At 46.6% G+C, this 24,335-nt stretch overlaps 1 protein-coding gene across 5 annotated transcripts in view; it reads right to left on the reverse strand.

Moving 5' to 3' along the window:
* TNFRSF11A (TNF receptor superfamily member 11a) overlaps positions 1 to 20,371 on the reverse strand; it is a 33,791-nt gene extending 13,420 nt beyond the window's left edge. The window contains exons 1-9 of one of the 5 annotated variants that reach the window (XM_074544968.1): positions 20,225 to 20,371; positions 19,456 to 19,664; positions 7,062 to 7,143; positions 6,518 to 6,643; positions 5,843 to 5,986; positions 4,654 to 4,747; positions 4,213 to 4,307; positions 3,226 to 3,333; positions 1,339 to 1,391 (exon numbers count right to left, since the gene is read on the reverse strand). In XM_074544968.1, the coding sequence (XP_074401069.1) occupies positions 1,339 to 1,391; positions 3,226 to 3,333; positions 4,213 to 4,307; positions 4,654 to 4,747; positions 5,843 to 5,986; positions 6,518 to 6,643; positions 7,062 to 7,143; positions 19,456 to 19,515 (762 nt within the window). In that variant the 5' untranslated portion in view covers positions 19,516 to 19,664; positions 20,225 to 20,371. Of the gene's footprint in view, positions 1 to 1,338; positions 1,392 to 3,225; positions 3,334 to 4,212; positions 4,308 to 4,653; positions 4,748 to 5,842; positions 5,987 to 6,063; positions 6,471 to 6,517; positions 6,644 to 7,061; positions 7,144 to 19,455; positions 19,750 to 20,224 lie in introns of those variants that run through there. The other 4 variants (XM_026790246.2, XM_014275883.3, XM_026790247.2 and 1 more) reach the window with 4 other exon arrangements.
* Positions 20,372 to 24,335: the final 3,964 nt, after the last annotated feature.

Consider the following 24,335-nt stretch of genomic DNA (forward strand, 5'->3'; position numbering starts at 1 on the left):
TAATAAACCTAGAAGAGTTGCTGGATTCTGCTGTTCCTTATGGACCCTTAGTAAGACCCACTGCTTATTAGGTTTTGGAAACACTTCCATGTGTCTGAAGGGCTATTGATCTGTGAAGGCCCTACTGGAGGCTGAATTTTTAATGTCAGCAATGACTGAAGAAAGAACCTGGACTGATTCAGAAGTTCTGAGACAAGCTAGAAGAAAAGACAAGCAAGGTTGTATAAACCTGAAAGGTTAGGACAAAAAAATGCAAAGGCCCATGACATCCTGTTGTCACAGGAACTGACAAAGTAAAGCTACATTTTTGGTGGCAGCTTCAAAAAAAGGGTTGGGAAATACTTCAGGGGTTTTCTTCAGTTTGTACAAGCTGTGCTTTAAAGATGGGTGTTTGGGAACTGATACCTTTAATTTCTAGCATCTGTTCAGATCTTCCAGGATAGAAAAGAGTGTAAGTGCTGCCAGCCACTAATTGCTGTTGATTCACTCCTCTGTCCCAGAGGACCTGAGCAGCTGCCAAGACAGGAGGTTGCATGAAGACTTATGAGACAAAAGAGGAACTGCCTGCTTAGAAAGGTGGGGTTTTTTTGGTATGTTTTGTTTTTCTTTTAAGCTATGAAATTGGAGCCTTTCAACAGCTAAGCTCATCACAGCTCCTAGAAGGAGTGGTGGGACATCTGGGACACCTCAGTCCACATCCATGGTGTTAAGCAGGCTGTGCACATGAACTTGAAGCAGCGCTACCATCTGTTTCAAGCATGGAGCTGGTGTTCTTCCAGAGCAAAAGCTCTTATTTTTTTCATATTGGAATGCACAAGTAGGATTTCTTCCTCCCTAGAATTAAGAAGTCAAACAGTTTCTTTAGCTGATGGCTCTGTATTTAATCCCTTGCATGCCTGACATTTTTGGCATGACCCAAATCCAAATTTCTTCCCTGTGAGTACTCTGGTATGTAACAAGGGGCAAACTCAGCTGAAGTTTTTCCTGCACTTAGGATTTAGAAAGGCTCCCTCCCAGGCAGTCTCAGGTGTTCAGCAACCAGTGGGTTCATGATTAACCTTTTCACCATAAATATTAAATAATCACAAGACCTTTATCTCTGTTAAAACTGGGTAAAACCAGAGAGCAGGTTCAGAAGCTATTTGTGAATGGTGATTTCACATGCCTCACATTTACAGAAAACCAGACTGAAAAAGCCAAAGTTGTGAGCAATTTTTGAGGAACTCAAAATTTGTTTTCTAGCCAAAGATTACCATGGAGTCTGCTTCAGAAGGGGTGTCAGGAATGCCACGAGGAAAACAAAAAACAAAGAGAAAATGCTACCATCATTGACTTTACCTTTGTTCCTTTTATTTGGCTGCACACTTCATTAGCCCAGTTCTGTAGATCTGCTGTAGGGAAAACAAAAGAGTAGCTGTAACATATAGCAGGCACTTAAGTTAACCACAGACCTAAACACCCACAGTCATTCACAACCCACAATATCATATTAAATAAAACCAGCAAGCCTGTTTTTACTGCCTGCTCAAGTGTCCCAGCATCGGTCTAGCTGAGGATTCATTGTAACTGGAACAGGGATGTATTTCTGTGGAACAAATGTTTCCAAACTCCCAAAATAGACCACGGTTAAACTGTGTTCCACATCAAATGGGGTTTCTTTCCTGGTCATATGTCACACCAAGCTATGACTGGCCCAACAACGACCTGCTCACAGCAGAAATGCTCTATTTCAAGAGAAGTCACATGGATGGCCCAAAGGCCCTTCCCAGACAGGAGTGAGAAGCCTGGAGAGAAGAGGGTAAACCACTGAAACCACAGGATGGCAGCCTCAAATATAGCATATGCTACTTAATCAGGGTATGCTTAATGGGGAAATGAATTCCAATTTCTTTGGAGCATCTCCCAAAGAAAAGCTTTAAGTCCAACATGCTTTAGGGCAACAACTGAAGCAATCCTTGGTTCCTGTTTATAAATTCAGGAGATTTTGAAGGGCTCAAGCCCCATGTACATTTGAAGTTTACGATGGTTTTGCATGGCTGAAGAGAGATGAGCTGTGCAGCTCCCAGCAATGACTCTGCTGCCCTGATGTTGATTTACCACCAGTACCCACAGCAAGCAGGAAGGGCTTCTTCCTGAGCCTGCAATTCTCCCAGGCCGGGTGAGCAGGATTCCCCATGCAAAGGCAATGAGGGGCAAATGCTGCTCTGTCACTGCAGAGCAGCAGGGCAATAAAAGAGCCAAAGAAATTGCATTCCCCCCCTAACCTGCTCTGCATCGCAAGTACTTGGTTTGCAAGAGAGTCACCATTTCCTCCAGCCCATCCCAGAAATTCCAGATTTAGCACAACCCATGTTTAGTGTGGCAGAGGCAGCCTATTTCTAAAACATGGGCTGAAATATACTTTACAAGAAGTGAGTTCTGTCTTCCTTTCCACTGCTCCCAAAACTTTTCATAAATTGCTAGCACTTGGAAAAGGAAATGATGGAAAAAGCTTTCCATGTTTAGGGGAAAAAAAATTAAGAACCAACAGAACAATACCTCTGCATGTCCTTCACTAAAGAGACCCAGGGCTTAACATAGAGTGGAGGAATATGAAGGTATTTCTATTCTATTAATAATAAACTCAGTATCCCACTTTTATCCAGTATGCCTTTGGCTAGAATTTTTCTATTTTTCTACTTTAACTGTTCATACTATTGCCTTCTAGTATTTCTTCAATACCTCATCAGAACTTCAGTCTTCAGCTAAAAACATCATCTCCATCATATCCTCAAATACACATCAGTCTTGAAATCCATATTTTAACATGTCCAGATGCAGGATTTTGGGTGGGAGGGAAAAGTAAGGTGAAGAAGACAGGATTTCTGTCTGTCCCTGCTTCCCTTCAGCCTAGGGGCCAGCTGTTCCAGGTGCTGCAGAGCAGCCAGACTGCTATGAAAGCCCCCAGCACCAGCCCTCCTCCTTCCAACCACACTCATGTCTGCCCTGAGGATGGTCACTCCATGGGTCAAGGGTAATACACTGTAAATTACTGCCTGCCTAGAGGAAAGGAATTTTTGGCCTGGCTTTGTGCTACATAAAGCACATGCATATGGACAGACATAGGGATGGCACAGAACTTCCAGTGTAATTCCTGAGCTTCTTAATCTGTTGGTTACCCATGAAATCAGAGCACACAGAGAGCCACAGTTGTCACTCCCATGAACACCATTAGCTATGATGTACCTGTCAGCTTTTTCCCCTTCTTCTTGTAGTATACAATGAAGACGACAATGCCAATTAGTGTCACGAAAAACAAGATGACAATCAACACGTACAAGATCCTGTTTGTTCCTGCAGGATGTAAAAGAGATAGTGCCATCAACACAGCCTGCACTCAGCAGAAAGACAATCCTTGCTCATTTTACCTGCTCTTCTGCAGGAGAGGGTTGTTTTTCCTTCCTATTTGATCTTTAGTTTCTATAATAAAGAACAGTAACTCTAGCACTCATGCAGTTCTGTGACAAGCAGCCACACTGATGGTACCTGGTACCAAGACACTTCCATAAAAACCAGAATCTTGGTGCTACAGAACAATGTTGTCTGGTCAGGCTTCTCTCAATGTTCCCTTGCAAGCTGCCAGCAGGCCACTGGGGTAAGCTTGATCTCACTCAGGGGACAGAGGACACACACTTCATGGAGATACAGGTGGAGAAATTTGTCTTTTATCTCAAGTTATGATGGATCGCTGTGTGTCAGGCAAGCAACCTCCTTGGTACCATATCCACACTGAAGAAGGAAATGGACAGTGGGCAAGAAGGGATACCTGAGGGGGATCAGGCTGAGACTGTATCCATTGCTATAAAATAAGCAAGGAGAGGAGCTGCTAGTCTTTATACAGGTAATGTGTGTATGGAAAGCACATAAAAATGAACAAGCTGTAAATGTGATGGAGTCATGGGTATAGCATGGCTATAACAGCAATGCTGCCGTGCAGTTTTAGTGGCAGGTGTCAAACTCAGTTAAATAGTGGACACAGGCCCTAGAGTTACCAAGCATGAAACAATTTTTAAAGATGGGATTTTCCGTCCAAGAGCACTGTCTTGGTCTACAGCTGCTTTCCCTAGAGTCACCCACAATGAGAATGGATTTAAGTCAGCCCAAACCTCTAATAATCACATCCCTCCTCCTCCCTGCTACTTTCCAATGAACAACCCCTATGAGGACACAAACCATCTTCTGATGGCTCAAACATCTTCCGTTCTTTGCAAACTGCATCAGACTTGTCAGTCCCAGGCACAATTTCTTCCATTCCTAGAGCTGTACAGCTAAAATAGAAAGACAAAGAAGTTAGGCTTTCTCAAGAAGGCTTTTTGTGTCTCCTACACTTATGCAGAGCAGTACTTTCTGTTGTAAAACATAACATTTCTCCACCCCTAAGAACCTCAGATACTTTATTTTTGGCTCAGCAGTCCTGTTGTCACTGCTCTCTCTTGTTCTCCTCTAAGGAGAATTCAAGTTTCAGCCTGACAATGCCTTCATCACTGCACAGCCAATGCTGATGCTCCATGTGCTCTACAGGCAGTCTGGACCACCCCACTGAGAAATGCTTTTGCCCAAGCTTCTCCCTGCCTTCTGGCTGGTGTGCTCCATTTACAACACCCAAGGACTTACTTGGTCCAGGATTTACACTCGTCAGTGGATGAAGAGACCTTTGAGAAGTAGCCTCTGGGACACGGTACACACATTGTGTCCCTGTCTTGTTGCACTGTGTGTAGGAAAGAAAAATGTCATAGATGAGTTTCTGTGGGCTCCTTCCAAGTGAGAGGAAGGTGACTATGCTTCCCATCCTCCTGCTCCACTCTCCTCCCTCAATCCCCCTAAAAGCTTTCATAAAGAGTGGGGTCTTAGGTTGTATTAGGGCAGCAATCACAGCCTCATGTAAACCCCAGAAAGTCTCACCTGAGCACTTCTCTACATGACCAAAATGAGAAATGACCAGGAGCCATTTGTGTTATTTACTGAAAAATAACACACAGCTGTTACACCCTTCCCCTTCTATTTATTCCCTCATGATGATGCTGTGCCACAGACAGTGACACTGACTGGTATTGTCACTTCTATGAAGCCACAGTAAACAAAATGCTGCATCAGGATTTGTTAGGCTGGAGAAAAAACAGCAACTGTCCTCCAGACACATGAAGCATTTCTTCCTCCATTTCTCTATTATTTGCTGCTTTTCTGGGGTTCCTTATGCCTGGTGCAGCTGTTCCCAGTGTTCACTCTGAACTTAACTCTGTTTTCCACCCACAAAACACCTGCATCTGGTTTTATCTTTAAATTAAATGTCTGTAATAAACCTTTGCACTACTAGCCATCTAAAACAGAATACATGAGCTATCTGAAAAGTGCTAATCAGTTTTAACTTGTTTGTAACATTAAAAAGTGGCAAAGCAAAGTCATTGCACAAAACCCAGATTGCAAATCTGACTTCAGGAACAACCCCCAAAAGAGTGCTTCTCTGAATACAGGAGCAATGCATGACCTAGTGACTCACAGTCAGACACCTCAGCAAACATCAGAAATGTACTGGACACCTTGCAACTACTGCCATGTCCACGTGATATCCTGCAGAAGTCACTTGATCCAAGACACTATTTAAACTATGGAGGCAGGAGCCATCAAAATGTGAATCGTCCAGGAGGATTACATGCAGTAGTAACAACAACTCAGACATGCAGCTTCTGTTGTCATCTGAGAGTCTAAAGGACCCTCTCTAATGTCACAAGCCACATGATGCTGGCCTCATCCAGCAGGCCTGAGCTGGACATTTCACTTTGTACATCCCCTTTCTGTATCTTACCAGGAGGCTTGACTCCGAGTCCAGGAGCACACATGGTATTTCTCTGGCAGCAGTCGCAGTCCTCGTTCCAGTGGTAGCCCATCGTACAAGCACACTGCCGCTGGAACGTGCTGTTCCCTGGGTTCACTTCTTTCAAGGCCTTTCCTAAAAGAGAAAGCAGATGAGAGGAAAAATCTCTCTGATAACAAGCCTCAAGTTTCTGAACCTCCCGTTCTACCTACTTGCTTTGCTTGAATGGCAGACGCAAAGCCATTCATGTTAGAGGAAATGGTGTCTTTCCGGAAGCATGGGAGACCCTTGATCGGCACGGGGCTCCTCACCCACTGCACTTCTAAACAATACATTTCCTGGTGGCTTGTGTAGAAAATAAACAGCATTTGCAAGGGTGAGACAAACACATTAGGGGAAGTGAATGCAGAGTGTGCTGGGCAAAAGGACAACTTCTAAAATCAGCTCACAGGGGTGAATGGCCCCGGTGAAGATAATCACTATCAGCAGCACTGAGACTGCAGTCATGGTGCTCTGCTGTCTGGGGACCTCCCTCTCTGCCAGGCTCTTCTGCAAGCTCAGCCTTTGGTGTTGGCCACCTGAACACAGCAACTTCCCTAGATCCACTTTCCCATCTCCATGCTTCACTAATTTGGATTAAAGGGCTCTGCAGTATCAACAGCTCACCTTGATCACATATTTTATGTAGTAAGCATTTATCTTCTTCATTCCAGACATCCATATACTCGTTTGGGCCACATGGCTGGCACACACTATCAGAAGTAGCAGTGCATCTAGCAGACAAATACTTCCCTGTGATTGAGAAAAGAACAAGTATGTCACCTGGAAGCTGTAGAGCAGCTGTGTAAGGAGGTTAGAGAAAGGTAAGAGATTGGGTGCTAACACTGCTATGGACAATCATTTCTTCCTGCACCTTTTTAGTTTGTCAATCTGGTCCCCATTCAGTGTGGCACTGAAACATCTGTGAAGTGGGCAGCCTGGGAGCACACGAATCGAGCTCCTGTCTGTCTCCCACAGTGGTTAGGTGCTATCCCAACAAAACAGCTGCCGTGGCCTTTGCTGAGGCCAGCAGCACCACTCCTGCCCTAGGAAGGCACTTGAGAGCAGGCAGCTGCAAGGCACGTGCCAATCCACCAGCAGCCAGGAGAGCTGGCTGCCTCACCCTCAGAGCAGCTGCTGAGGAGCCTCTCACCCCACAGTGCTCACATACCTGGCTCACACTTCCTGCAGCACCGTCCCAAGTACTCATAGTGTTGCTCGCTCTCACACGGCGGAGTGATTTGTAGTGACAGCTGGAGCAGGGAAGGAAAGAGAGGACATGATGAGAACCAATACACTTGGAGAGCTCCAGCCCTACCCAGTCCCAGCACTGGCAGAGAGAAGGAAGATGTTCTGTTTCTATCTCTTGTGGACAGCCAAGCAATAAAACTTACCCAACACTTGTGATTTCAAAGGTGCTTTGTAGGCATGCTAAGAGTATGTACTTGATGATGTACACACAGGAACTTTTAATAGAGCCAGGTGACAAATAAATAATCCATCTGGCAATTTGTCATGAACTTTTGGCCTGCTACATAACCTTTTCTTACAGTACTCTTTTATTTAAAATCTACGACTTTAAAACAATTGTAAAGGCAAAAAAAGGCATAGTGATACCTCTGTAGTCTCTTCCACAGAAATTACCTCAGATCAAGACCTGGGAAACTGCCAGTTTTAATGCAGAGCATTAAGCAAACAAGCAAAGTGAATGATTTATATTCCTGAAAAAGAAGAAGTTCCCAGCTTCCCACTAGGATACAAAATGCTCTTGCCTAGTCCCATGAAATACTGAGTTTAAATTCTGCAGCTTTTTATGGCTCCCAGTGTGTCCTGCAGAGGTGGAACTGAGGCAGCCATCTAGAAAGGTGATGCAATTATCCAACAGCTCTTTGTGTCTCAAAAAACCCAAACCAAAACCAACACAAATCTACACAAAGCACTCCCTCTCCCCCTCACCATCCAAAGTGGGTACATGACAGGGAATCTGCAAAGTGGGCAGCAGAGTTGCCTCTGGCCCTCATAGGCCTTTGCATTCCCTGCCAGCTCTCAGCACCCTGGGCACACAGTGGTCCCCCCCAGAGCCCAGGCTTGAGGGCATGGCTTGTGCTGGGGATCCTGGCCAGCTGAGCATTGTGCCCAGCCCTTCACTGACCCTGCTTTGGCAGCTCAGAGTCCTCAAGGCAAACCCAACACCTCACACTTGGTGATCTTGAAATTAGATAAGGTGATTCAAAATCAAGCCCATAGCAAGGAATTCTTTACTCTTGGATACAGCCCTGAAAACTGCATTAACTTGGACAAAGCTGGAATAAAGCTTCTTCTGCTGGTTAAAGGGAGCTTTTGCCATCTAATAGCACATGACAACCCTAGGCCTGCTGGTGCTGCTTCCCATTCCTCTACTTAGCATTATTATCCCCTTGTTGCCTCCAAATCTTTACATCTTCTCCTCTCTCCTTTTCTAGTTTAAGCAATAGCAACCCCTTAAAAAATAGTTTCCCCTAAGCACCTTATCCTCTTCTAATGCTGGGAAAGGTCTTGTATATTTAAGATGACCAAAAAAGATTGAATTTTTTTTAGAACACCACCCTCTGGCTTGCAGTTTGAGCCATGGGTTGGTGCATGACTTGTGTTTATCAAAACTGCACTAGCTGTGTCTGGAACAGAAAAAGTAGCACAAGTCAGAGGTCTTGAGCTCTTGTATTTTTGCAGGCTATAAACAATTTACAGCCTTTTTTTTATCATCACAACAATCCCGGGTCAAATTAAGAGTCTAGTCTTGTGTTGTCTCATTGTTTCCTTGTCTGTCTCTTTGCACTCATTAGCAGTACCTTTCCTGCGATTAGATAATGCCTTTTTGGAACAAACACTGCGTTCCCTGTTTACACAGCACCTCCACAAGGAGGGGCACAGGATAACAGGCAGCACTGGTGAGGGAAGAGGCAATCTAGGAAAAGGAGAGTTGGGCCAGCCTGGCAGCTGAACAGTGACACAGCTCAGTGACCCCTACACTTGAAAGAGCTCGTTTTCTGTAAGGCACCTCAGGCTAAAACACTGAGATGGCCAGCAAAGGGCTGAGGTGATGATGTGGAACCAAGCACAAAGAATGTCTTGAGCAATCGATTCTCTACCCAGCCATCCACAAAGGTAACAATCGTGGTAAGACCAAAAGCAGTCTCAGCCACTTGCTTTTTGTTACAGAATATCCTCTTCTTCCTTGTTTGCCCCTGTTTAATAGTTCCTCTTTAGAGAAAAAGACTAAAAAAATTACTGAAGTGTCAAACAAGGGCAAAGTCATCCTTTTTGCGGAAGAATATGCAAATCTGCTAAGGAGCATTCAGCTAAAGGGTCTGGAGTAATTTCTGAGAATCACAACTCAGCCTGAGGAGAAGCAGCAGGGCCCTGGAACCAAGGTGAAGGGAGCAGGCTAATTGCTCAGCCACCTGCTGGACATTATTTGATACCACCAGGCTTTACAGCACAGTGAGGGCTACTGTTATGGAACTGGTCCCAGCTGCATTAACCTGTGCTCTGTGTCAATGAGCAGCCTCTTCTGTGTCTGTGTCCTTCCCCTTTTCACACAAGCCAAGGCATTCATAAAGCTGAATACTCCCTCTTTTGATTTGTGCCCAATGGTCCAAGGACAAGGCTCCCATGGGGCTAACTCCCAGGTGAAGGTGAGGGATTCTAGCCTAGTATGGACTGGTTGGATCTGCCAAGAATGAAAGCTGGGGCAAGAGTGGACAGGAAGGGAAATCAAAGCAACCTGGAATTTTCTTATGAGGGGATCCAAACTTTTTGCTAACACAGCTCTGTTAGACGTGAAGCTATCCCATGTTAATCCCTCTGCCAGGCAGATGTGTCTGTCTCAAGCTGTACATTAACTTCCTTTGGAGGATGAGAAGTACTTGTGCTGCTGGCAGCACGATGACCTGATGCTTCACCACCACCAGCACATTCCTGCCAATGTGTCCTTCTGAGACAGGGAAGTGCAATTCATTTGTAGATGAGGAACTTGTACCAGGAGGCCATCTGGCTTTACAGAGGTGACAGGAAACCAAAACAAGTCTCCCAAGGCTCAAGTCTGCTCCATTACCCATGGAACATCCTTCCTCTCCTCGGATGCTGGCCTGTGGGTCAGAGTGATTTGGACATCACCAAGCTCTTATCTAGAGAGAGAAAGTGCCAACTTCCTCTGAAGTGCTTAAATGAGATTACACCCAGTCTGCTCGTTCCTTTAATGGTCTCACTATTGATGAAGCTGCTCATTAAATCCCACCACCATGTGTAAATACATGCTTCAGAGAGCTCTAGGTATCCTGTGTAAATTTCATTTGTCATTTTGAAAGTGTGCAAAGCACCCAGATTTCCACCAGCTCCTAAAAAACCAGGCAGCTTTCCTGTTTGATCAATATTACTTCAGAACAAGTATATCTGACAGGGGAAGAAGCCAGGGGGAAAAAGACAAACCTCCTCCAGGCTTGGTAGATCCAGTTTGGTAAAGCACACCAACACCTGCTTACCTTTAAGCACATGATTACCACAATGGACTTCTTTGGAAAAACAGGCACGCTGGAATCAAGGTTTGCAGAAAGATTGTGTTTTGGTGTTGAGCTACAGGGAGACTTTTCAGCTTTGGGTTTTTGTCTTACTTATTTGTTGAAAAGGATACTAAGCAAGAGTGTGCATGCGCTTTTAGGGCTGGAGAACATCGAGGACAGCACTACAAAGCAACACTGTGTTACTCACACCTTAAAAAAACACACACACAGGTGCTTCTGAAGGGGAGAACCAGCAGCATTCACACTCCTGTCCTCAGGCTTAACGAAATATTTATTCTTTGTGCCCTTGAGCAATCAGAGGGCAGCAGAAGCTGTGTGTCATGGATGCTAAAACTACTCTTCTCGCTCTTCACATTTCAGAAAAGATAGAGTTGCATGGGCCTCTTTCCTTGAAAAGAAAAAATCTGGAAGAACAAGGTCGGGGGTTTCCACAATCTTTTTCCCATGACACTTTTGAACAAGAACCTGAGGCCTCAGTGAGGATTGCTCATTAGCAATAATCTCAGTTTTGCACAAATTGAGATGTAAAGAGACACGTCAAGGGATAGCTGTCTTTTAAGATGACACCTTCTTGACCAGTGTAGTTGTTTCTGGAGAGTATTCAAGTCATCTGTCATCATTTCACTGATCAAAGCACATTTTTTTCTCCATTTATTATTACAGCATAAAGTACCTATGGGAAAGACAACTTTGGTCTGTCCTGCCTTGCACACACCACTTCTTTATACTTTGGAGTCCAGGTTTATTCAAGCCACTTGCTTTGAGGTCCTTAGACTTGCCTGCTACAAAACGGAGAAAAATCTGTGGATTTGGGGCTTTATGAGCCTTTGTCAACAGGAGTGAGATTTGAGAAGTTTCCTGAACAGAAGTAGCCCCTGCAAGCACAGTTAAGAGGGCCTCTGCAGTCATCTTCAAATATGAGCCACTGCTTCTCCCCTCACAGGTACCAGCTGTGCCCACAGCCTTCCAGCCTCCTACCTGTTTTGGGTCAGCAGTACAGTTAACCAGACTCCAGATTTCTTCAGCCCATTGCCAGTTTCAGAGGCTTGCCTAAAAAATTATCTAAGAGTGAAAACAGAATCTGGTTCTTGATGGGTGCTGGTGTGGCTGGTGCTCCCAGGCACTCTGTTGAGGCACACAATAGTAATAACTCTGGAAAATTTTACAGTTGTGTAAGGGGTGTTCAAGGGGAAAGAGGAGTCCTGTGTTAAAGACTTAATCATAATCACGTTGCATGCAACAGTTCCTTCATGGACAGCCTTCACTGTGGATAAAAATTAAATCAAAGCAGCACCCAAGTCACAGCTTTGCAATTCCAGTTATTTGCTTGCAGGCCTGTAATTCATCACAAAAATCTTAGATTGTGAATGAAATGCTTTTGGTGATGTCAACTTTCCAGTGACCAGTAAACCACATCACAGAACTACCACCACGTGGTAAAATAGAGCCGGGAAATGGCAACAGCTTAAACTAAATATTATTTCACTTTTAAAAATAGGTCCTTAAAACCCTGCTACAGCCTGAATGCCTGAAGAGGCCAGAAAGAGCGTAAGGGATAAAATCAATAATGAAGAGGTGAAGAGAAAACCGTAACGTGCGGCCAGGACTTGGACAAATGGTGGCAGAAGTTCTGTCCTGCCCATTCCCCATGTCCCTCTGTTCCAGCGTGCAGCAAACACCTGAGCAACTGGTGTTGCTCCACTGGTGGGAAGGAGCATTCCTCAATCTCAAACCCACCAGAGCTATTTCTGGCCAGCAGCTACGCAAAGGAGAAGTGCCCCACTGACGGCTCTCACGGCGGGGTGGGGGCAGGCAGACAGGAACCTCAGGTATATCAGATAGATCAGATGGGAGACAATGGGGGTGAGAGACAGCAGGGCCGAAACAGGGACTGACTGAGGCTGTGAATCAGCCAGCCTGCTTCCACGGACTTGCCATCACGTGCACAACATTTGTCATTCAGAGACAAAGTCACCTCCACACGCAGACACAGGGGCACACTTAACATTTTCACTGCCTGGGCAGTCAGCAGTGCCTGCACATTTTCTGCACTTTGCTGCAAAACCTTGTGCTTTAACCTACGGGCACCCACAGCTGCAGCAATTCAAAGACTAACAGCTACTAGGCAGAATACTCTGAAGGTGAATCAGAGACCGAGAACTCCAACGCTAACCAAACCAAAATATTTACCAAAAAGGCTTGACAGCAAGACCAACAGTCCATAACAAGCAGAAATAAAGGCTGCAGAATAATGGCATTATCAAAGCTAATACCTAGGTGTGCTTGTGGTAAGGCCTGCAGAGGCAAATCTCTTCTAGATTGCACAGGTGCGAGAGCAGCGCTCCAAAGGAAAGTTTAGTAGCCTTCCCACTCCAGGTACTGTCTCAATGACTCATCATGAGTAACTCTACACCCTACACCCATTCATGCTTAATTAAAAAAAAAAATTTAAAAACCCCAAACAGTACAGCTACAATGATTTAGGGGGAGCACGTTCCTCTTGCATTTTAGTTCAGCAGATCATTTCTCTATGCTTCATCAGCTGAAGATGAATTTTAATGAAGAAATTACCATGACAGATTTCTTGGGCAGGATGCCAGATTAGGTGTCCAATGTGGACTTTCCATGCTTAAAATCTGTATATTTATGTACCCTTCCAGTACACCCTCAGAGTGGAATATAACATGGTAATCTCTTACTGTGTGAGGCGAAATCCCACAATCCCAGCTGAGCTGCTGGGCAGAATGAGAAAGTCTGTAGTAGAAGAGAGCTTGCACCACCTGATGCTCTGCTCTGGCTTCCTTCTCCTGGATTTTACCATTGTCCATGGGACAACTGCTGCATACTCTGCAGGCAGGAACATGAAGGGCAGGGCTGGGAATGATGGCTGTCTGGGGGGATGCATGTAACACCCACAGCTCATTCTGCTTCCGTGTGACTTAGAGGGGGGACTGCATGACTGTATCTGCACCTTCTCCATTGTGAAGGAACTGCTGCCTTTATTAAAGAGCTCAGGACTGGGCTGAGGATTGATTAACTCACTCTTTAGGTGTCAATCACAAGGAACCAGCTCTGCCGGTGGCTGCGGCCAGTAATGTCTATGGAAATATTCCTCCCTGATTGGAAGAGGCCCTGGCTGCTTTCCATAAGCAGCCTGTTTTACAACATGTGGTATTGCAGGGGAGAGCTTTTCTTCCTGTGAGATCAGATTCAAGGAACCATCTCATCCTTGCTCCCAAACAATGCAAAGTTACTGGAGCATATGCTGCTCCTAAGGCAAAACTCTTCGCTGTGGCAAAATAATGCACTCAAAATAGATTTTCTTGTGTGCTACATAAGCAATTTTAGGACTTCATATGAACCTAGTTGCGCATTTTTCCCTATCTGTATTTCTGCATTCCAGATTAATGGGTTGCCTAACAAAACTTCACAGTATTTTTATTTCCATACAAGATTATTTTCTTTTCCCTCCCCTTTGACCACTGACTAAATATATTCTGTGTCCATCTGCAGTCACAAATGTTGTTCTTTGCCATTCTTGAACAGACCCTATATACTTCTTTTTCTTTTGGAGTAGCCACAAAGTGGTGAGGGTGAATGACCTCATTTTTTTCCCCCCTCCTTGGCTAATTTGCTCTTGCAGGGTGGATTAAACCGGACAGCTTGGCTCTTTTACCAAAACACATCCTTTTCTGGTCTCTTTTATCTAGATTTTAAGAAGGGAGGCAGCCAGATGGTTCTGCAGAGGCTGAGAAGCAACCCTGGGTCTCAGCTCTCTCTCAGGCTCTCTCTGCCTGCCCACTATGCTGCCATTCCCTGCCAGAGCCCCTCCTCCAGCCACTCCTTTGGGAATGCTGCAGGGAGGCAGCACGAACACATCTGGCCAAGTGGTGTGGGGAATGTGCCTCTGCTGTGGGGATGCTGCAGGGGTCCTGGGCAGAAGAAGATCTAGAGAACAAGGGTGAGGGCTGGATGCTGCAGCCTACACCGCGGCACCCAGCCAGGGCAATGTATCCACTCCCTTCCTGGGCCTGCGTGGGCAGACCTCCCCGTGACTTTGGTGAGAAACAGATGGGGCACTATCCCAAGGTGATTAATGACTCCGGCTTCGTTTGCAGCCACGACATCCTGGGCACTGCACAAACACCAAAGAAAGCCATGCCCAGAGAGCTCACACCCTGAGAAGGCAAACAAACGAGGCAACCATCAGAAGCCCTGCACAAAGCAGCTGAGGCGGTATGAGGTACACAGGTATGAGACACAAACCAGGATGTCCTGGAGTGCCAGGGTAATGTCAGCATTGCTCCTCCTGTGCAGTGCTGAGCCCTCCAGAAGGCACCCCATCACAAATATGATAGCACACTGCAGTGACACACAGACAGGGACAAATCAGAAAATCTGCCTTCCTGAGCGCCAAAGCATCACACCAAGTCCTGCTCCCACAGGGCAGGCACAACAGCAGGCTGCCCTGAGTGCCAGCACAGCTGGATTCCCACCTGCAGCCGCCTTGTGACTTCCAGCCATTGCTGCTGGTGGAGTTTTTCTTCTACTACATGAACTTTGGACCATTTTCAAAGAGTAAGTCATAAAAAGGGGCAAGTTCTTGCAGGCAGGCTATTGTGTCGCACAGACCAAGGCCTGCTCGAGTCCAGAGTGCAACCTGGTTAAACATCACTGAATTTTTATCTTGCATTTATAACACACAAATATTTGCCTTTGCCTTCTCCATCGGCAATAATGAGCCATTCTCAGAGCAGCTGCTTCTCCATGCAAGTAACGCCTGCCAAGGCATCCTTAAAAACAGGGGTGTGTGGCTGCAGCAGCAGAAGCCAGTGCTGCCTTGCAAGCTGAGTTTCCAGCAAGTTTCCAGCAAGCTGACTTTCCAGTTTCCTATGGAAAGGAAGGGGACAGTCTATGCAAGGAGCAGAACTGCAGCTGACTACATGATGAACCAGTTCTCTCTGTCTCCCTCTTCCCTCCTGTGTAAGCTCAACCAGCTCCCAAAGCAACCATCTCCTCCAAGTGTCCTGCAGCCTTTGTTGCAGAGCAGCTCCTTGCAGCATGGGGCACAGATGGAGGGAGATGTGAATTCTGTGGTAACAGCATGTGCTGGCAGGAACCCTCCTGGCTCTGGTCACCACAAAGACTTCCTGGAGACCTGGTCATACAGAGAGGAAGTGGGCAGGGAGAAGCAGGAGGCATTGCCTTGCAGCAAGCACTGCCCTTTCCTTTTCCTTGCATCTGTGCATGTACCTACTACAGGAGAGCCTGTCACCACTTGAACTCCTAGGGACAGATGGAAAAGCTTAGCAAAGTGACTCAAGTATGATTCCTTTAAATAGTGTCAAGGGTGTGTTAAATAGTGTTAAGTGATGCTAGAGGGCATCACTTTGAGGTTTCCATGATTTTCTATGTCGTAGTTACACATGCATCCCTTTCACCATCTGCACTGGTTCTTGCCCGGCTGTCAAGTTACATCCCACTCTTTTGAGCTTGAGGGTTATAGACAGTAATGGGCAGTAGAAACAAAAAAAGATCCTTAGGGATGCAGTTAACCTCTCTGCTTGACCTGTTTCTTTTGGCTTTTTTCTCCTTCTGGCAGCGTATGAAGAAAGCCCTGTGACCTAGATGACATTGGTCAGTACCCTCGAAATGTCTGATAAGGTCTGAATTCTACCAATTTGTGAAATGTAGCAAAGGTTTGTTTTGGGCCTGTTGGTGGGAAAGAAGAAATTACATCAGGCAGATGATGCTTAACATGAAAAGAGAAGTGGGACAGATCTCTTAAATTGTGGTTTGATGTAGTTTTACATACATTACATTCTGTTGATATGAGGTGCTGTAAGATTTTTCACATGTTCTGGGGGAAACTGCAAGACAATGGAAGGCTTGCCAGTGCTCCTCACAAGAACCATTGCTGCAAGGCAATTTTTACAAATGAACTATTTGAATTACAGTAGCTTTGAAGCCCATGCTGTTAATGGTAGAATATATCCAGGAGTTTAGATATTGTAGAAGTTTTGCTCTACTGAATGATTCCTTTGGCCCTAATCAGAGCGGGAAAAATGGACCAGGAGAGCCCATGGTAACACAGTACAGTCACTGTTATGCTCTTTTTCCCCCTCTCTCATCATACAGACTGTGCATTTCAGGAAGTTAGAGACAAATCTGTATTTTTGCCAAAACTTTTCTACACTGCAAAGAATTCCAAATGCTAGCAATGAGCAAAGGTTATCTATGAAGTAAATGTTGCAGAGCAGTGGAAGGACACATTCCATGCCACACAAGGGGAGATGAATCTGTGGTGCAACTGATTTACTGCACATTTGCAAATGCACATTCTCAGAGACTTTGACTCCCATCTGATAGTAGCACAGATTTGCTGGTGTTCAGCAAGGAAAGGGATGTGACTATTCTGTGCAAAGAAGCTGAGCAGATCATGCCCCAGAGAGCAAAATATCTCTGACAGGTGCCCAAAACAAATCACTCGGAAAGATCATCTTGTGGCTGAAACACAAGATAAGTAGGGCTGAGCTCTGTTCCCAGAAGTTCTGCTCCATGCTTGGTGTGTGACCTAGAGCAAGTCACGAATTCTCTGTTCCCATTTCCTCTTTGGTGAAAATGATGACAATGATCATGTCTATTCTCAGCAGAATTGTGAGTGAGTATGCAATAACTTATATTTCTAAATGCTTCTCATTCTTTGCAGGAAATAAATTGCAAATATCACCGTTCGAGCACTATTCCACCCTATTAACCAGTCTAAACGAACACAAATGCATCAGAAGAACCTCAACTGTCCCACTCATATTCTCACAATTGTTCCATCAGAAAGCAACTCTCTTCTAAGCAACCACTGCTCAAATCAGTCAAAGGAGAAACTGAAAGGCTCTTCCAGAGCAGCACCTCTCTAGGCTTGCCTTTCACATTCTTGTGGGTTCTGCTCACTCTTGAAGGCAGAATATTAAATTAATGGGCTCTTTGAAAAATTATGTTTTATCCTTATCTTTATGCTACAGCTTTCCTGGAGCTTCCTACAGTTTTGTGCTGCTACTTGTCCAAAGCAACGGCGATGCAAAGTTGCACCCTGTACAAACACAGACTCAGAATTAAGCACGTGTTGGAGGCAGTGGAAAGACTTTACACATCAGCCCAAAATAAATACCAGTTCCTTGTTCTGTGTCCTGTGAAAGGCTATGAATCAAGAGGTGAGAAATGATGAGGAGCTCTGGCTCCTACATCACGGTGCCCGAAACATGCCGGGAGCTATACCATGGAAATCTGAATTTCCAAGGTTTGGTCAAAAGCTGAGCCAGTTCCAGGCAATGAGGATATTCCAAAGGGAAAAACTGCACTAAGCCCAAATGGCTCCAGAAGGAAGCAGGAATGTGATGGTTAGTGATCTGAAGCAAAGGTACGAAGAGTGTTGAGGTCTGCTCCTCCTGCTGCACTGATCAGTCCTGAGCACCAGGGCAGGAAAAAAGAGAGACATAGAGGATACTGAGGGACAGCGAAAACCCTCTGAAAGCTGTGATGTAAAAGTCACTTTTGAAATTTGCAGGCTCATACACATACATATGGAGAACACCTGGAAAGCAGCGATTTGAGAGAAGCCTGAGAGTGAGGGTGGACAAAATGAAATGTATGTTCTAGAGGGGAAAAAAAGGCCTGTGTGGTTTTAGGCAACATATTTAGGACCAGGAATCCAAAGGAAAGGCTCTCAGGACTGTGCGGTCAGACATGAAATTGTAAGCTGTAGACAGCAGAGGGTTTTCTGTTTTGGTTTGGGTTTTTATCTCTTTTTTCTTGAAGTTGCACCTTGCTTTCAGGGAACCGAGCCATGGCCTGGTTACATCCCCATGTTGAGGGAAGCACTTCAGGTTACATAACTTATCAAGAATAATGACACACAGAAAAATACCAGAAGTTCTGATGAAATAAATACAAATGGTAGCGAGGCTACCAAGCATGGATTAATGAAGGAAATAAACTGTAAATAAAGGGTAGCATGTTATTTGCAAATCCTGCCAGTCTAGAAGGGTCTAAACAACCACAAGGGAGAAGGATAATTTTTAAGCTGTATAATTAGAAAGAGCAAAGCAAGCTTCTGCCGATGTAAACTGCTGGAGGAAACGCCATGTACGCCGCTGACACGGCTGAGCAGGAGCTGGCTGTAGAAAATGATCTTTCCGACGGCAGCGGAAGACCAGCCACGATCCCAAGCGAACCACGCTGACCAGCAGCCACCTGGCATCGCACAGAGCTGCGACCGGAGCACGCTGTGTTTGCAAACAACCGCAGAGCCAAAGCTCGCTCAGACCTTCCCCCGTCGGGGGAGAGGGCTGCCCTTTGGGGCGGCTGACCCGGCTCCGGGCTGAGGTTCCCGGCTCCGCCGTGAGCAGCACAGCAGCCTCCGGGCGGGTCAGGCGGCCGCCCACTCGCGGACCGGGGGTCACAGGGCCGTCCCACGTCCCGGGGCCGCGCGGGGCTGCCGGCATTGGGATGGCGGGATGGCCAGAGCCTGAGGGGACTCATCCCGCTGGGGAAGCTGGAAAGCTGAACCCGGGCTGCCAAAACCCCGCGTCCCATGCCTGAGGGACAAGTGTGCCCACGCTCTCTCGAATAAATCTGTTCGGTAGGGTGGAGTCTGCCTTATTTTTACTCTACATGCAAATTATATCCCTCAACAACCTCGCTGCAAATATTTTCTGGTTTCTCACACCCTGCCCTGGGTTTGCTGTTTTCCCCGCAGATTCCCTGGCTTCCTTTGCAACTTTGGGTTTGGACTACTTTGATTTTACAGAAGCGAGAGAAGCTTATGAGTTGCTGGGATAAAAACAAAACCAAAACTCAAACCAGCAGAGCGGGGGACAAGGCAGGCGAAGCTGCTCTGCGGGATGCCGCGGGCTGCGATATCGCCGATGGCCCCGAGCAGCGGGACGAGCAAAGCAGCCCCGCGGGCGGGATGCGACACCCACCTCCCCCTCGGCCGGCTCCCAGCCTTACCTGCTTGCCGGCGGCAGCGAGGCACAGGAGAAGGAGCCAGCAGCCTGACGGGACGGGCATGTCTGGGTGCGCGTCTCTGCCTCCTCCCGTGGCTCCTTTTCCTGCCACCAAGGGAAACTAGATCCTTCCAGCCAAGTCCCCGCGCCCCGGCAGCGCAGCGAGGCGCATTTGAGCTGACTACTTCTCTTTCTTCCTTTCCTTCCTCTCAGCTACACGAGGGGAGAAGAGAGAAGAAGAAGAAAAAAAAAAAAAAAAAGCGCCTGGCTGTAGTTCCCACAGCATTTCCTCAGCCTTGACATGCAGGGCCTTTTTTTTTTTTTTTTTTTTTCCCTCGCTTCTTGTCCCTCCCTTTCCTTTCTCCACCCCTTTTTACAAGAAGTTTAGTCGCCATGCCCACGTCCCTCCTCCGGCCGGAGGGGATTGCATTCCCGGTTGGCCCTTCTCGGCAGGGCCGTGCGTCCACCTGCCTCCGCCTTTACGCCCTCCCGTTCCAGCCCCGAGCCCCTTTCCCCGCTGTCATCTCCCCTGGAATTGTTGCCTTCTCCTCATGCCCCCGGAGGGGGCCTGTCACTGTCAGAGGACATCTTGGGCCTCAGGCAGCCTCCCACCTCGCCCCCCATGCGCCCTGGGTCTGCCCCCAGCCCCGAGGAGAGCGCCTGTCCCGTCCCTTCCCGTGCCCTGTTCCCTCTCGGTGCCCGTGCAACATGTGGGTGCCAGCCTAGGCCTTCTGGCGCAGCTGGCGGTCCCCCTCCCTTCCCCCTCCACGAACTTTAGCTGATGTCGGGAGCTGGCGGACGGGATTGCTGCCAAGAGGGGAAGAAAAGCGGAAGATGTGCTTTGGGAGCTCTCCCAAACCACTCCAGGCCGTGCCCGGGGCCAGTCCCTGCGACCTGACTCGGAACGCTGCTCGGTGGCCTCCTGACCCCCGAAAGGGCCCGCACCGCCCTGCCCGGGCCGAGGGGCTGCAGCTGGGGGCGTGCCCGGCACGGCCGCGATGTCCCTGCCCTCACAGAGGGTCAGGAATTCTCTGTGGTGCCGCAGGACTGGGCCCGGCTGTTTACACAGGCTGAGGATCCAGGGGAGATGACCCTGGGGACACAAAACCTGCCCTGTGCTCACATGCTGAGAAATGAGCTTGGGAGCACGTTTCTGACGTGGGCAAAGAAGGAAGTTGTTCTTTCACTTATGTATTTAGATTTAACCCTTGACCTGGAAAAAAGTGTAGAGTTTCTCTGTGTTTTCAAATAAATACATTAATTCAAACGCAAAAGATGAAAAGAATATTAAAAACTGATCCTTCCTCGGTTGTGCTGTTGTCTGATTTCTGCTCAGAGGAATGATACACCCGGGACAGAAACAGCTGCTGAGCTTTTTCCCTCCACAGCAACACCAAGCTATGACCTTCACCCTTAGATAGTTTCCAGGCACCATAAAGCCTTTTTAATCTCCCTAGAGTTGCTTGACCCCCCCAATGTCCTCAGCAAGCGTTGGGCTCTGCCTGATCTTTGCTTAAGCAGGTCCTGCTTGAGGTCCTTGTGCTCCTGCAGGTCCTGGCCTCGTTCCCTGACACCACGGGGCTCTTTGGGCACTGGTGGCCCCTAGGTGACTTTGGTGCTCCACTGTGGCTGTGGCTCAAAGCAACACTGCATGACATGCTGCTCCTGATGCCCTCACTCTTCTGGAGGTGACTGGGCAAGGATCATGCTGATGGGTTTCAGCAAGCCATCGAGCTTGCAAGTGCATGTCAGAGCCCTGTCACCCTGCTTGAGGAGTCAGGGTCCCGCCACACTTGGGCTGCACAGGCCGGAACACAACTGAGTTGGGAGTGAAGAGTAGGAGGGATGGCCACAGCAGCCAGCTTGCCTGGTAGGGAACAAATGCAAAGCAGACTTGTCAAGGGCTTTGCAAGGTAAGGTGTGACATGTGCAAAGGTGTGTGCCCAACTGCTGGCAGTGGTGCTAGTCCTGGTTCATCCTGGAGGGAGCCCACTGAGAGGGAGGGATAGCACTGGGGTGAGATCCTTCTGCTGGAGCCTCATCCACCCATTGCTGAAAACATGCAGCTCTGTGCCAGCCGGGAGGTTTTAAAATGTTTGTGTTTATGGTACAAGGAAATGTTTCTTTTTAAACAGAACAGTCTGTTAAGTCTCTTCCCCTTTTCACGTTTAGCACAACACCGAGGCTATAGGCTGTGTTTGTTTACCAGCTGCTCATTCTAACCAGAGATTTACAAGAGCAAACTCACACTCTCACTAGCAGTTAGATGTGTTATCAGCTTGCTCCAAAGGTGTCAAGTGAAGGCTTTGAAGGCGTCGGGATGAAGCCAAGCCCTGCAGCTCAGAGGAGCTCCAGAGCAGTTGGTATTGCAAATCAGCTCAATTACTTTTGCATTCTCACCCCGATCCTGCCTGAAATATTTCTTGTTTGGGCTGAAATTTCTCTCATTTTCTACCACTTTGTGAAAACAGCCTCTTTTTGAAAGCTCAGATATTTTCCTCTGAGTTAAATTTTATGTTTCTGAGCCAAAACCCACAGAAGCCACTATTGGGTGCTTTACAGTCTTAATTATGGATTGCAGTAGATTGTTATAAACTAAAATGTGAATGCTATAAAATATGAACTGGGGAACGTGTAGCACTGTCAATTCTCTCACACATCACATATATCATTCTATGTAGCATAGATAAAACCTAAACATTTATACCAAAACTGCTTTGTCCACCTGGATTTTTTTTTCTCTTACAGAACATTATTTTGTCAGTTACTTTTGCAAAGCACCTGTTTTGAATAAAACCAAAATGCTTGAAAAATTGAGGTTTCAAACTTAACAGTGACATTCAGGTGCCTCTTGTTTCTGTTCACCGCTGTGGCACACAAGTAACAATTGGACTAGCCTTTGGGAAGCTTTCATGAAAGAGGAGAGATGGAAAAGCCTGTGCAGCCTTAGTGGTGTGACAGAATGAAAATAATACCTTGGATAATTCCAGGATCCCTTCTTTGGTGATGCCTGCCATGGAAAACAAACCGTGAGCCTGGCTGACCGCTTAGTGGGGCTGCGGTCAGTATGGATCTCTTCTTGCTTCCTTCCTAGAGAGAAAAGTGGGTATTACCTGCTAAATGCTATTCTGAAAGTTGCTATCTACATCAAAACCGCAAGTTTTGTAGCTGTGGGAAAATTAAACCCTTTCAGCATCAGTGTAAAAACTTCTCTTTTGCAGGAGCTTGGATAAATGGCAGCTCAGTCCCAGCCGATGCCTACATTTGTCTCCCATCTTCCCAAAATTTTCAACCCAAAAAGCAAAGGCCGGGAATGGTTTGGTGGATACACCAAGACATCTGAACAGCACCTATGCACTCATGTTTACGTCCCCAGCTGCTCCTTCACTTTATCCATGCCACTGAACTCCTCTTAACCTGCACATGGACACCAACACCTTGTGATGCCCTCTTTCCCAGGGAGGGAGAACCAGGACGCTTTTTGTTAAATCTTCAAGGTCTTCAAAGTGACATGATGGAAACTTGGGTAGAGAAGCAACACTGAAAGGCAGATGGTTGCACCCTGGGAGACCTTTTCTCATGTGCAGGAAGGCTGTGAAGGCATTCCCTTGCGTCTCGCATGCTGCTGAGGATAGAGGATGAGGTGAAGGGTTTTGATCAATCATGATCAGTGGTTTTCTTTCAGTATGGGTCACAAAGGTTATCTGAGGTTTCAGTCTGTGGACTAAATACAGGCTGTGTAAATATGAGCACCTGCCTCTCAGCAGGTGAGCAAGAAAGGCAGTGCAGTGCAAAATCAGAGCTCTTGGAAAGATCCCTTTAAATCAGGGGGATGCCCTGTGGGGCAGGTGGGTCACAGTGCAGCTTCTGGAGTACCAGCAATCCATGCAGAGAGTCTACTGTGGGACCAGGGAGAAAGGCTGCTTTCAGCTGCCTCATCACCCATTGCACGGAGGGAGCCCTACTGTATGACCCAGCATGTGGAGCTTTCTATACTTGGAGAAAAAAGTTAGAAAAATATTTTAGCACAGAAGGCTCTAGTTTTATTTGAGAACTCTAGGTATTAAAATAAAGAAATTAAAAAAATAAAATCTATTTACAAAAAACTCCAACCCATACACAAAGTCATGTCATCAACCTGAAACTCTTTTCTTCCTGTGAAAGGCAAGTTTCCATACCATTCTTTTGCCCGGTCTCCTTGAAATTTTCAAGGACACAAATATTTCCCATGACAGAGCAACTATAATAAAGCTCCTTAGTCACACTGGTGTGGTTTACACAACACCTTTTACAATCCCACAAAAATGTACCACTGCTAAATGCCTGTCTGAAAACCTCAAGTCCACGGCATTCAAAAGAAAAATGCTCCCAACCAGCCACCGCTAGTACGTCAGATATTTGAAGTACGTGCAAGCAGACACTGCGCTGATAGGTTATCACCAGCCACTGTGGCAACAGCTATGCCTGCCTATTCCAGGGAGGAAATACAAAGTCATGGTGAATTTTTAACTTTGACGTTTATAAGATACCTGTTGACCCCTAAGACTTGAGTCATATATTCATCCTTGGGACAAGAGCAATACTGGCATGGCCTGGGGAGCTTGCTCTGCCCAGGATGTTCCTCAAGCCCTGGAGTTGAGTCCTTAAGGCTGGCAAACACCTACCTGCAGGGGGACTGAGACCATAACCCCTTGGCAACACCCCATTACCAGTTCCCCAGAGCCACCCTGCTATTTTATCCAACAGCACACTTAATGATCCCAAACTTCTTTGAAAACTCACCTGATTGAGATAACTCAGATCAACTAAGTGCATTCATCTGTTGGCAAGGGATCAAACCTACCAAGGTCCTTGTTGCCTATTAAACATTGAAGCTGCTTCTTC

This window comes from Zonotrichia albicollis, chromosome 1 (genome assembly GCF_047830755.1).
Source record: "Zonotrichia albicollis isolate bZonAlb1 chromosome 1, bZonAlb1.hap1, whole genome shotgun sequence".
Classification (NCBI taxonomy): Eukaryota; Metazoa; Chordata; class Aves; order Passeriformes; family Passerellidae; genus Zonotrichia; species Zonotrichia albicollis.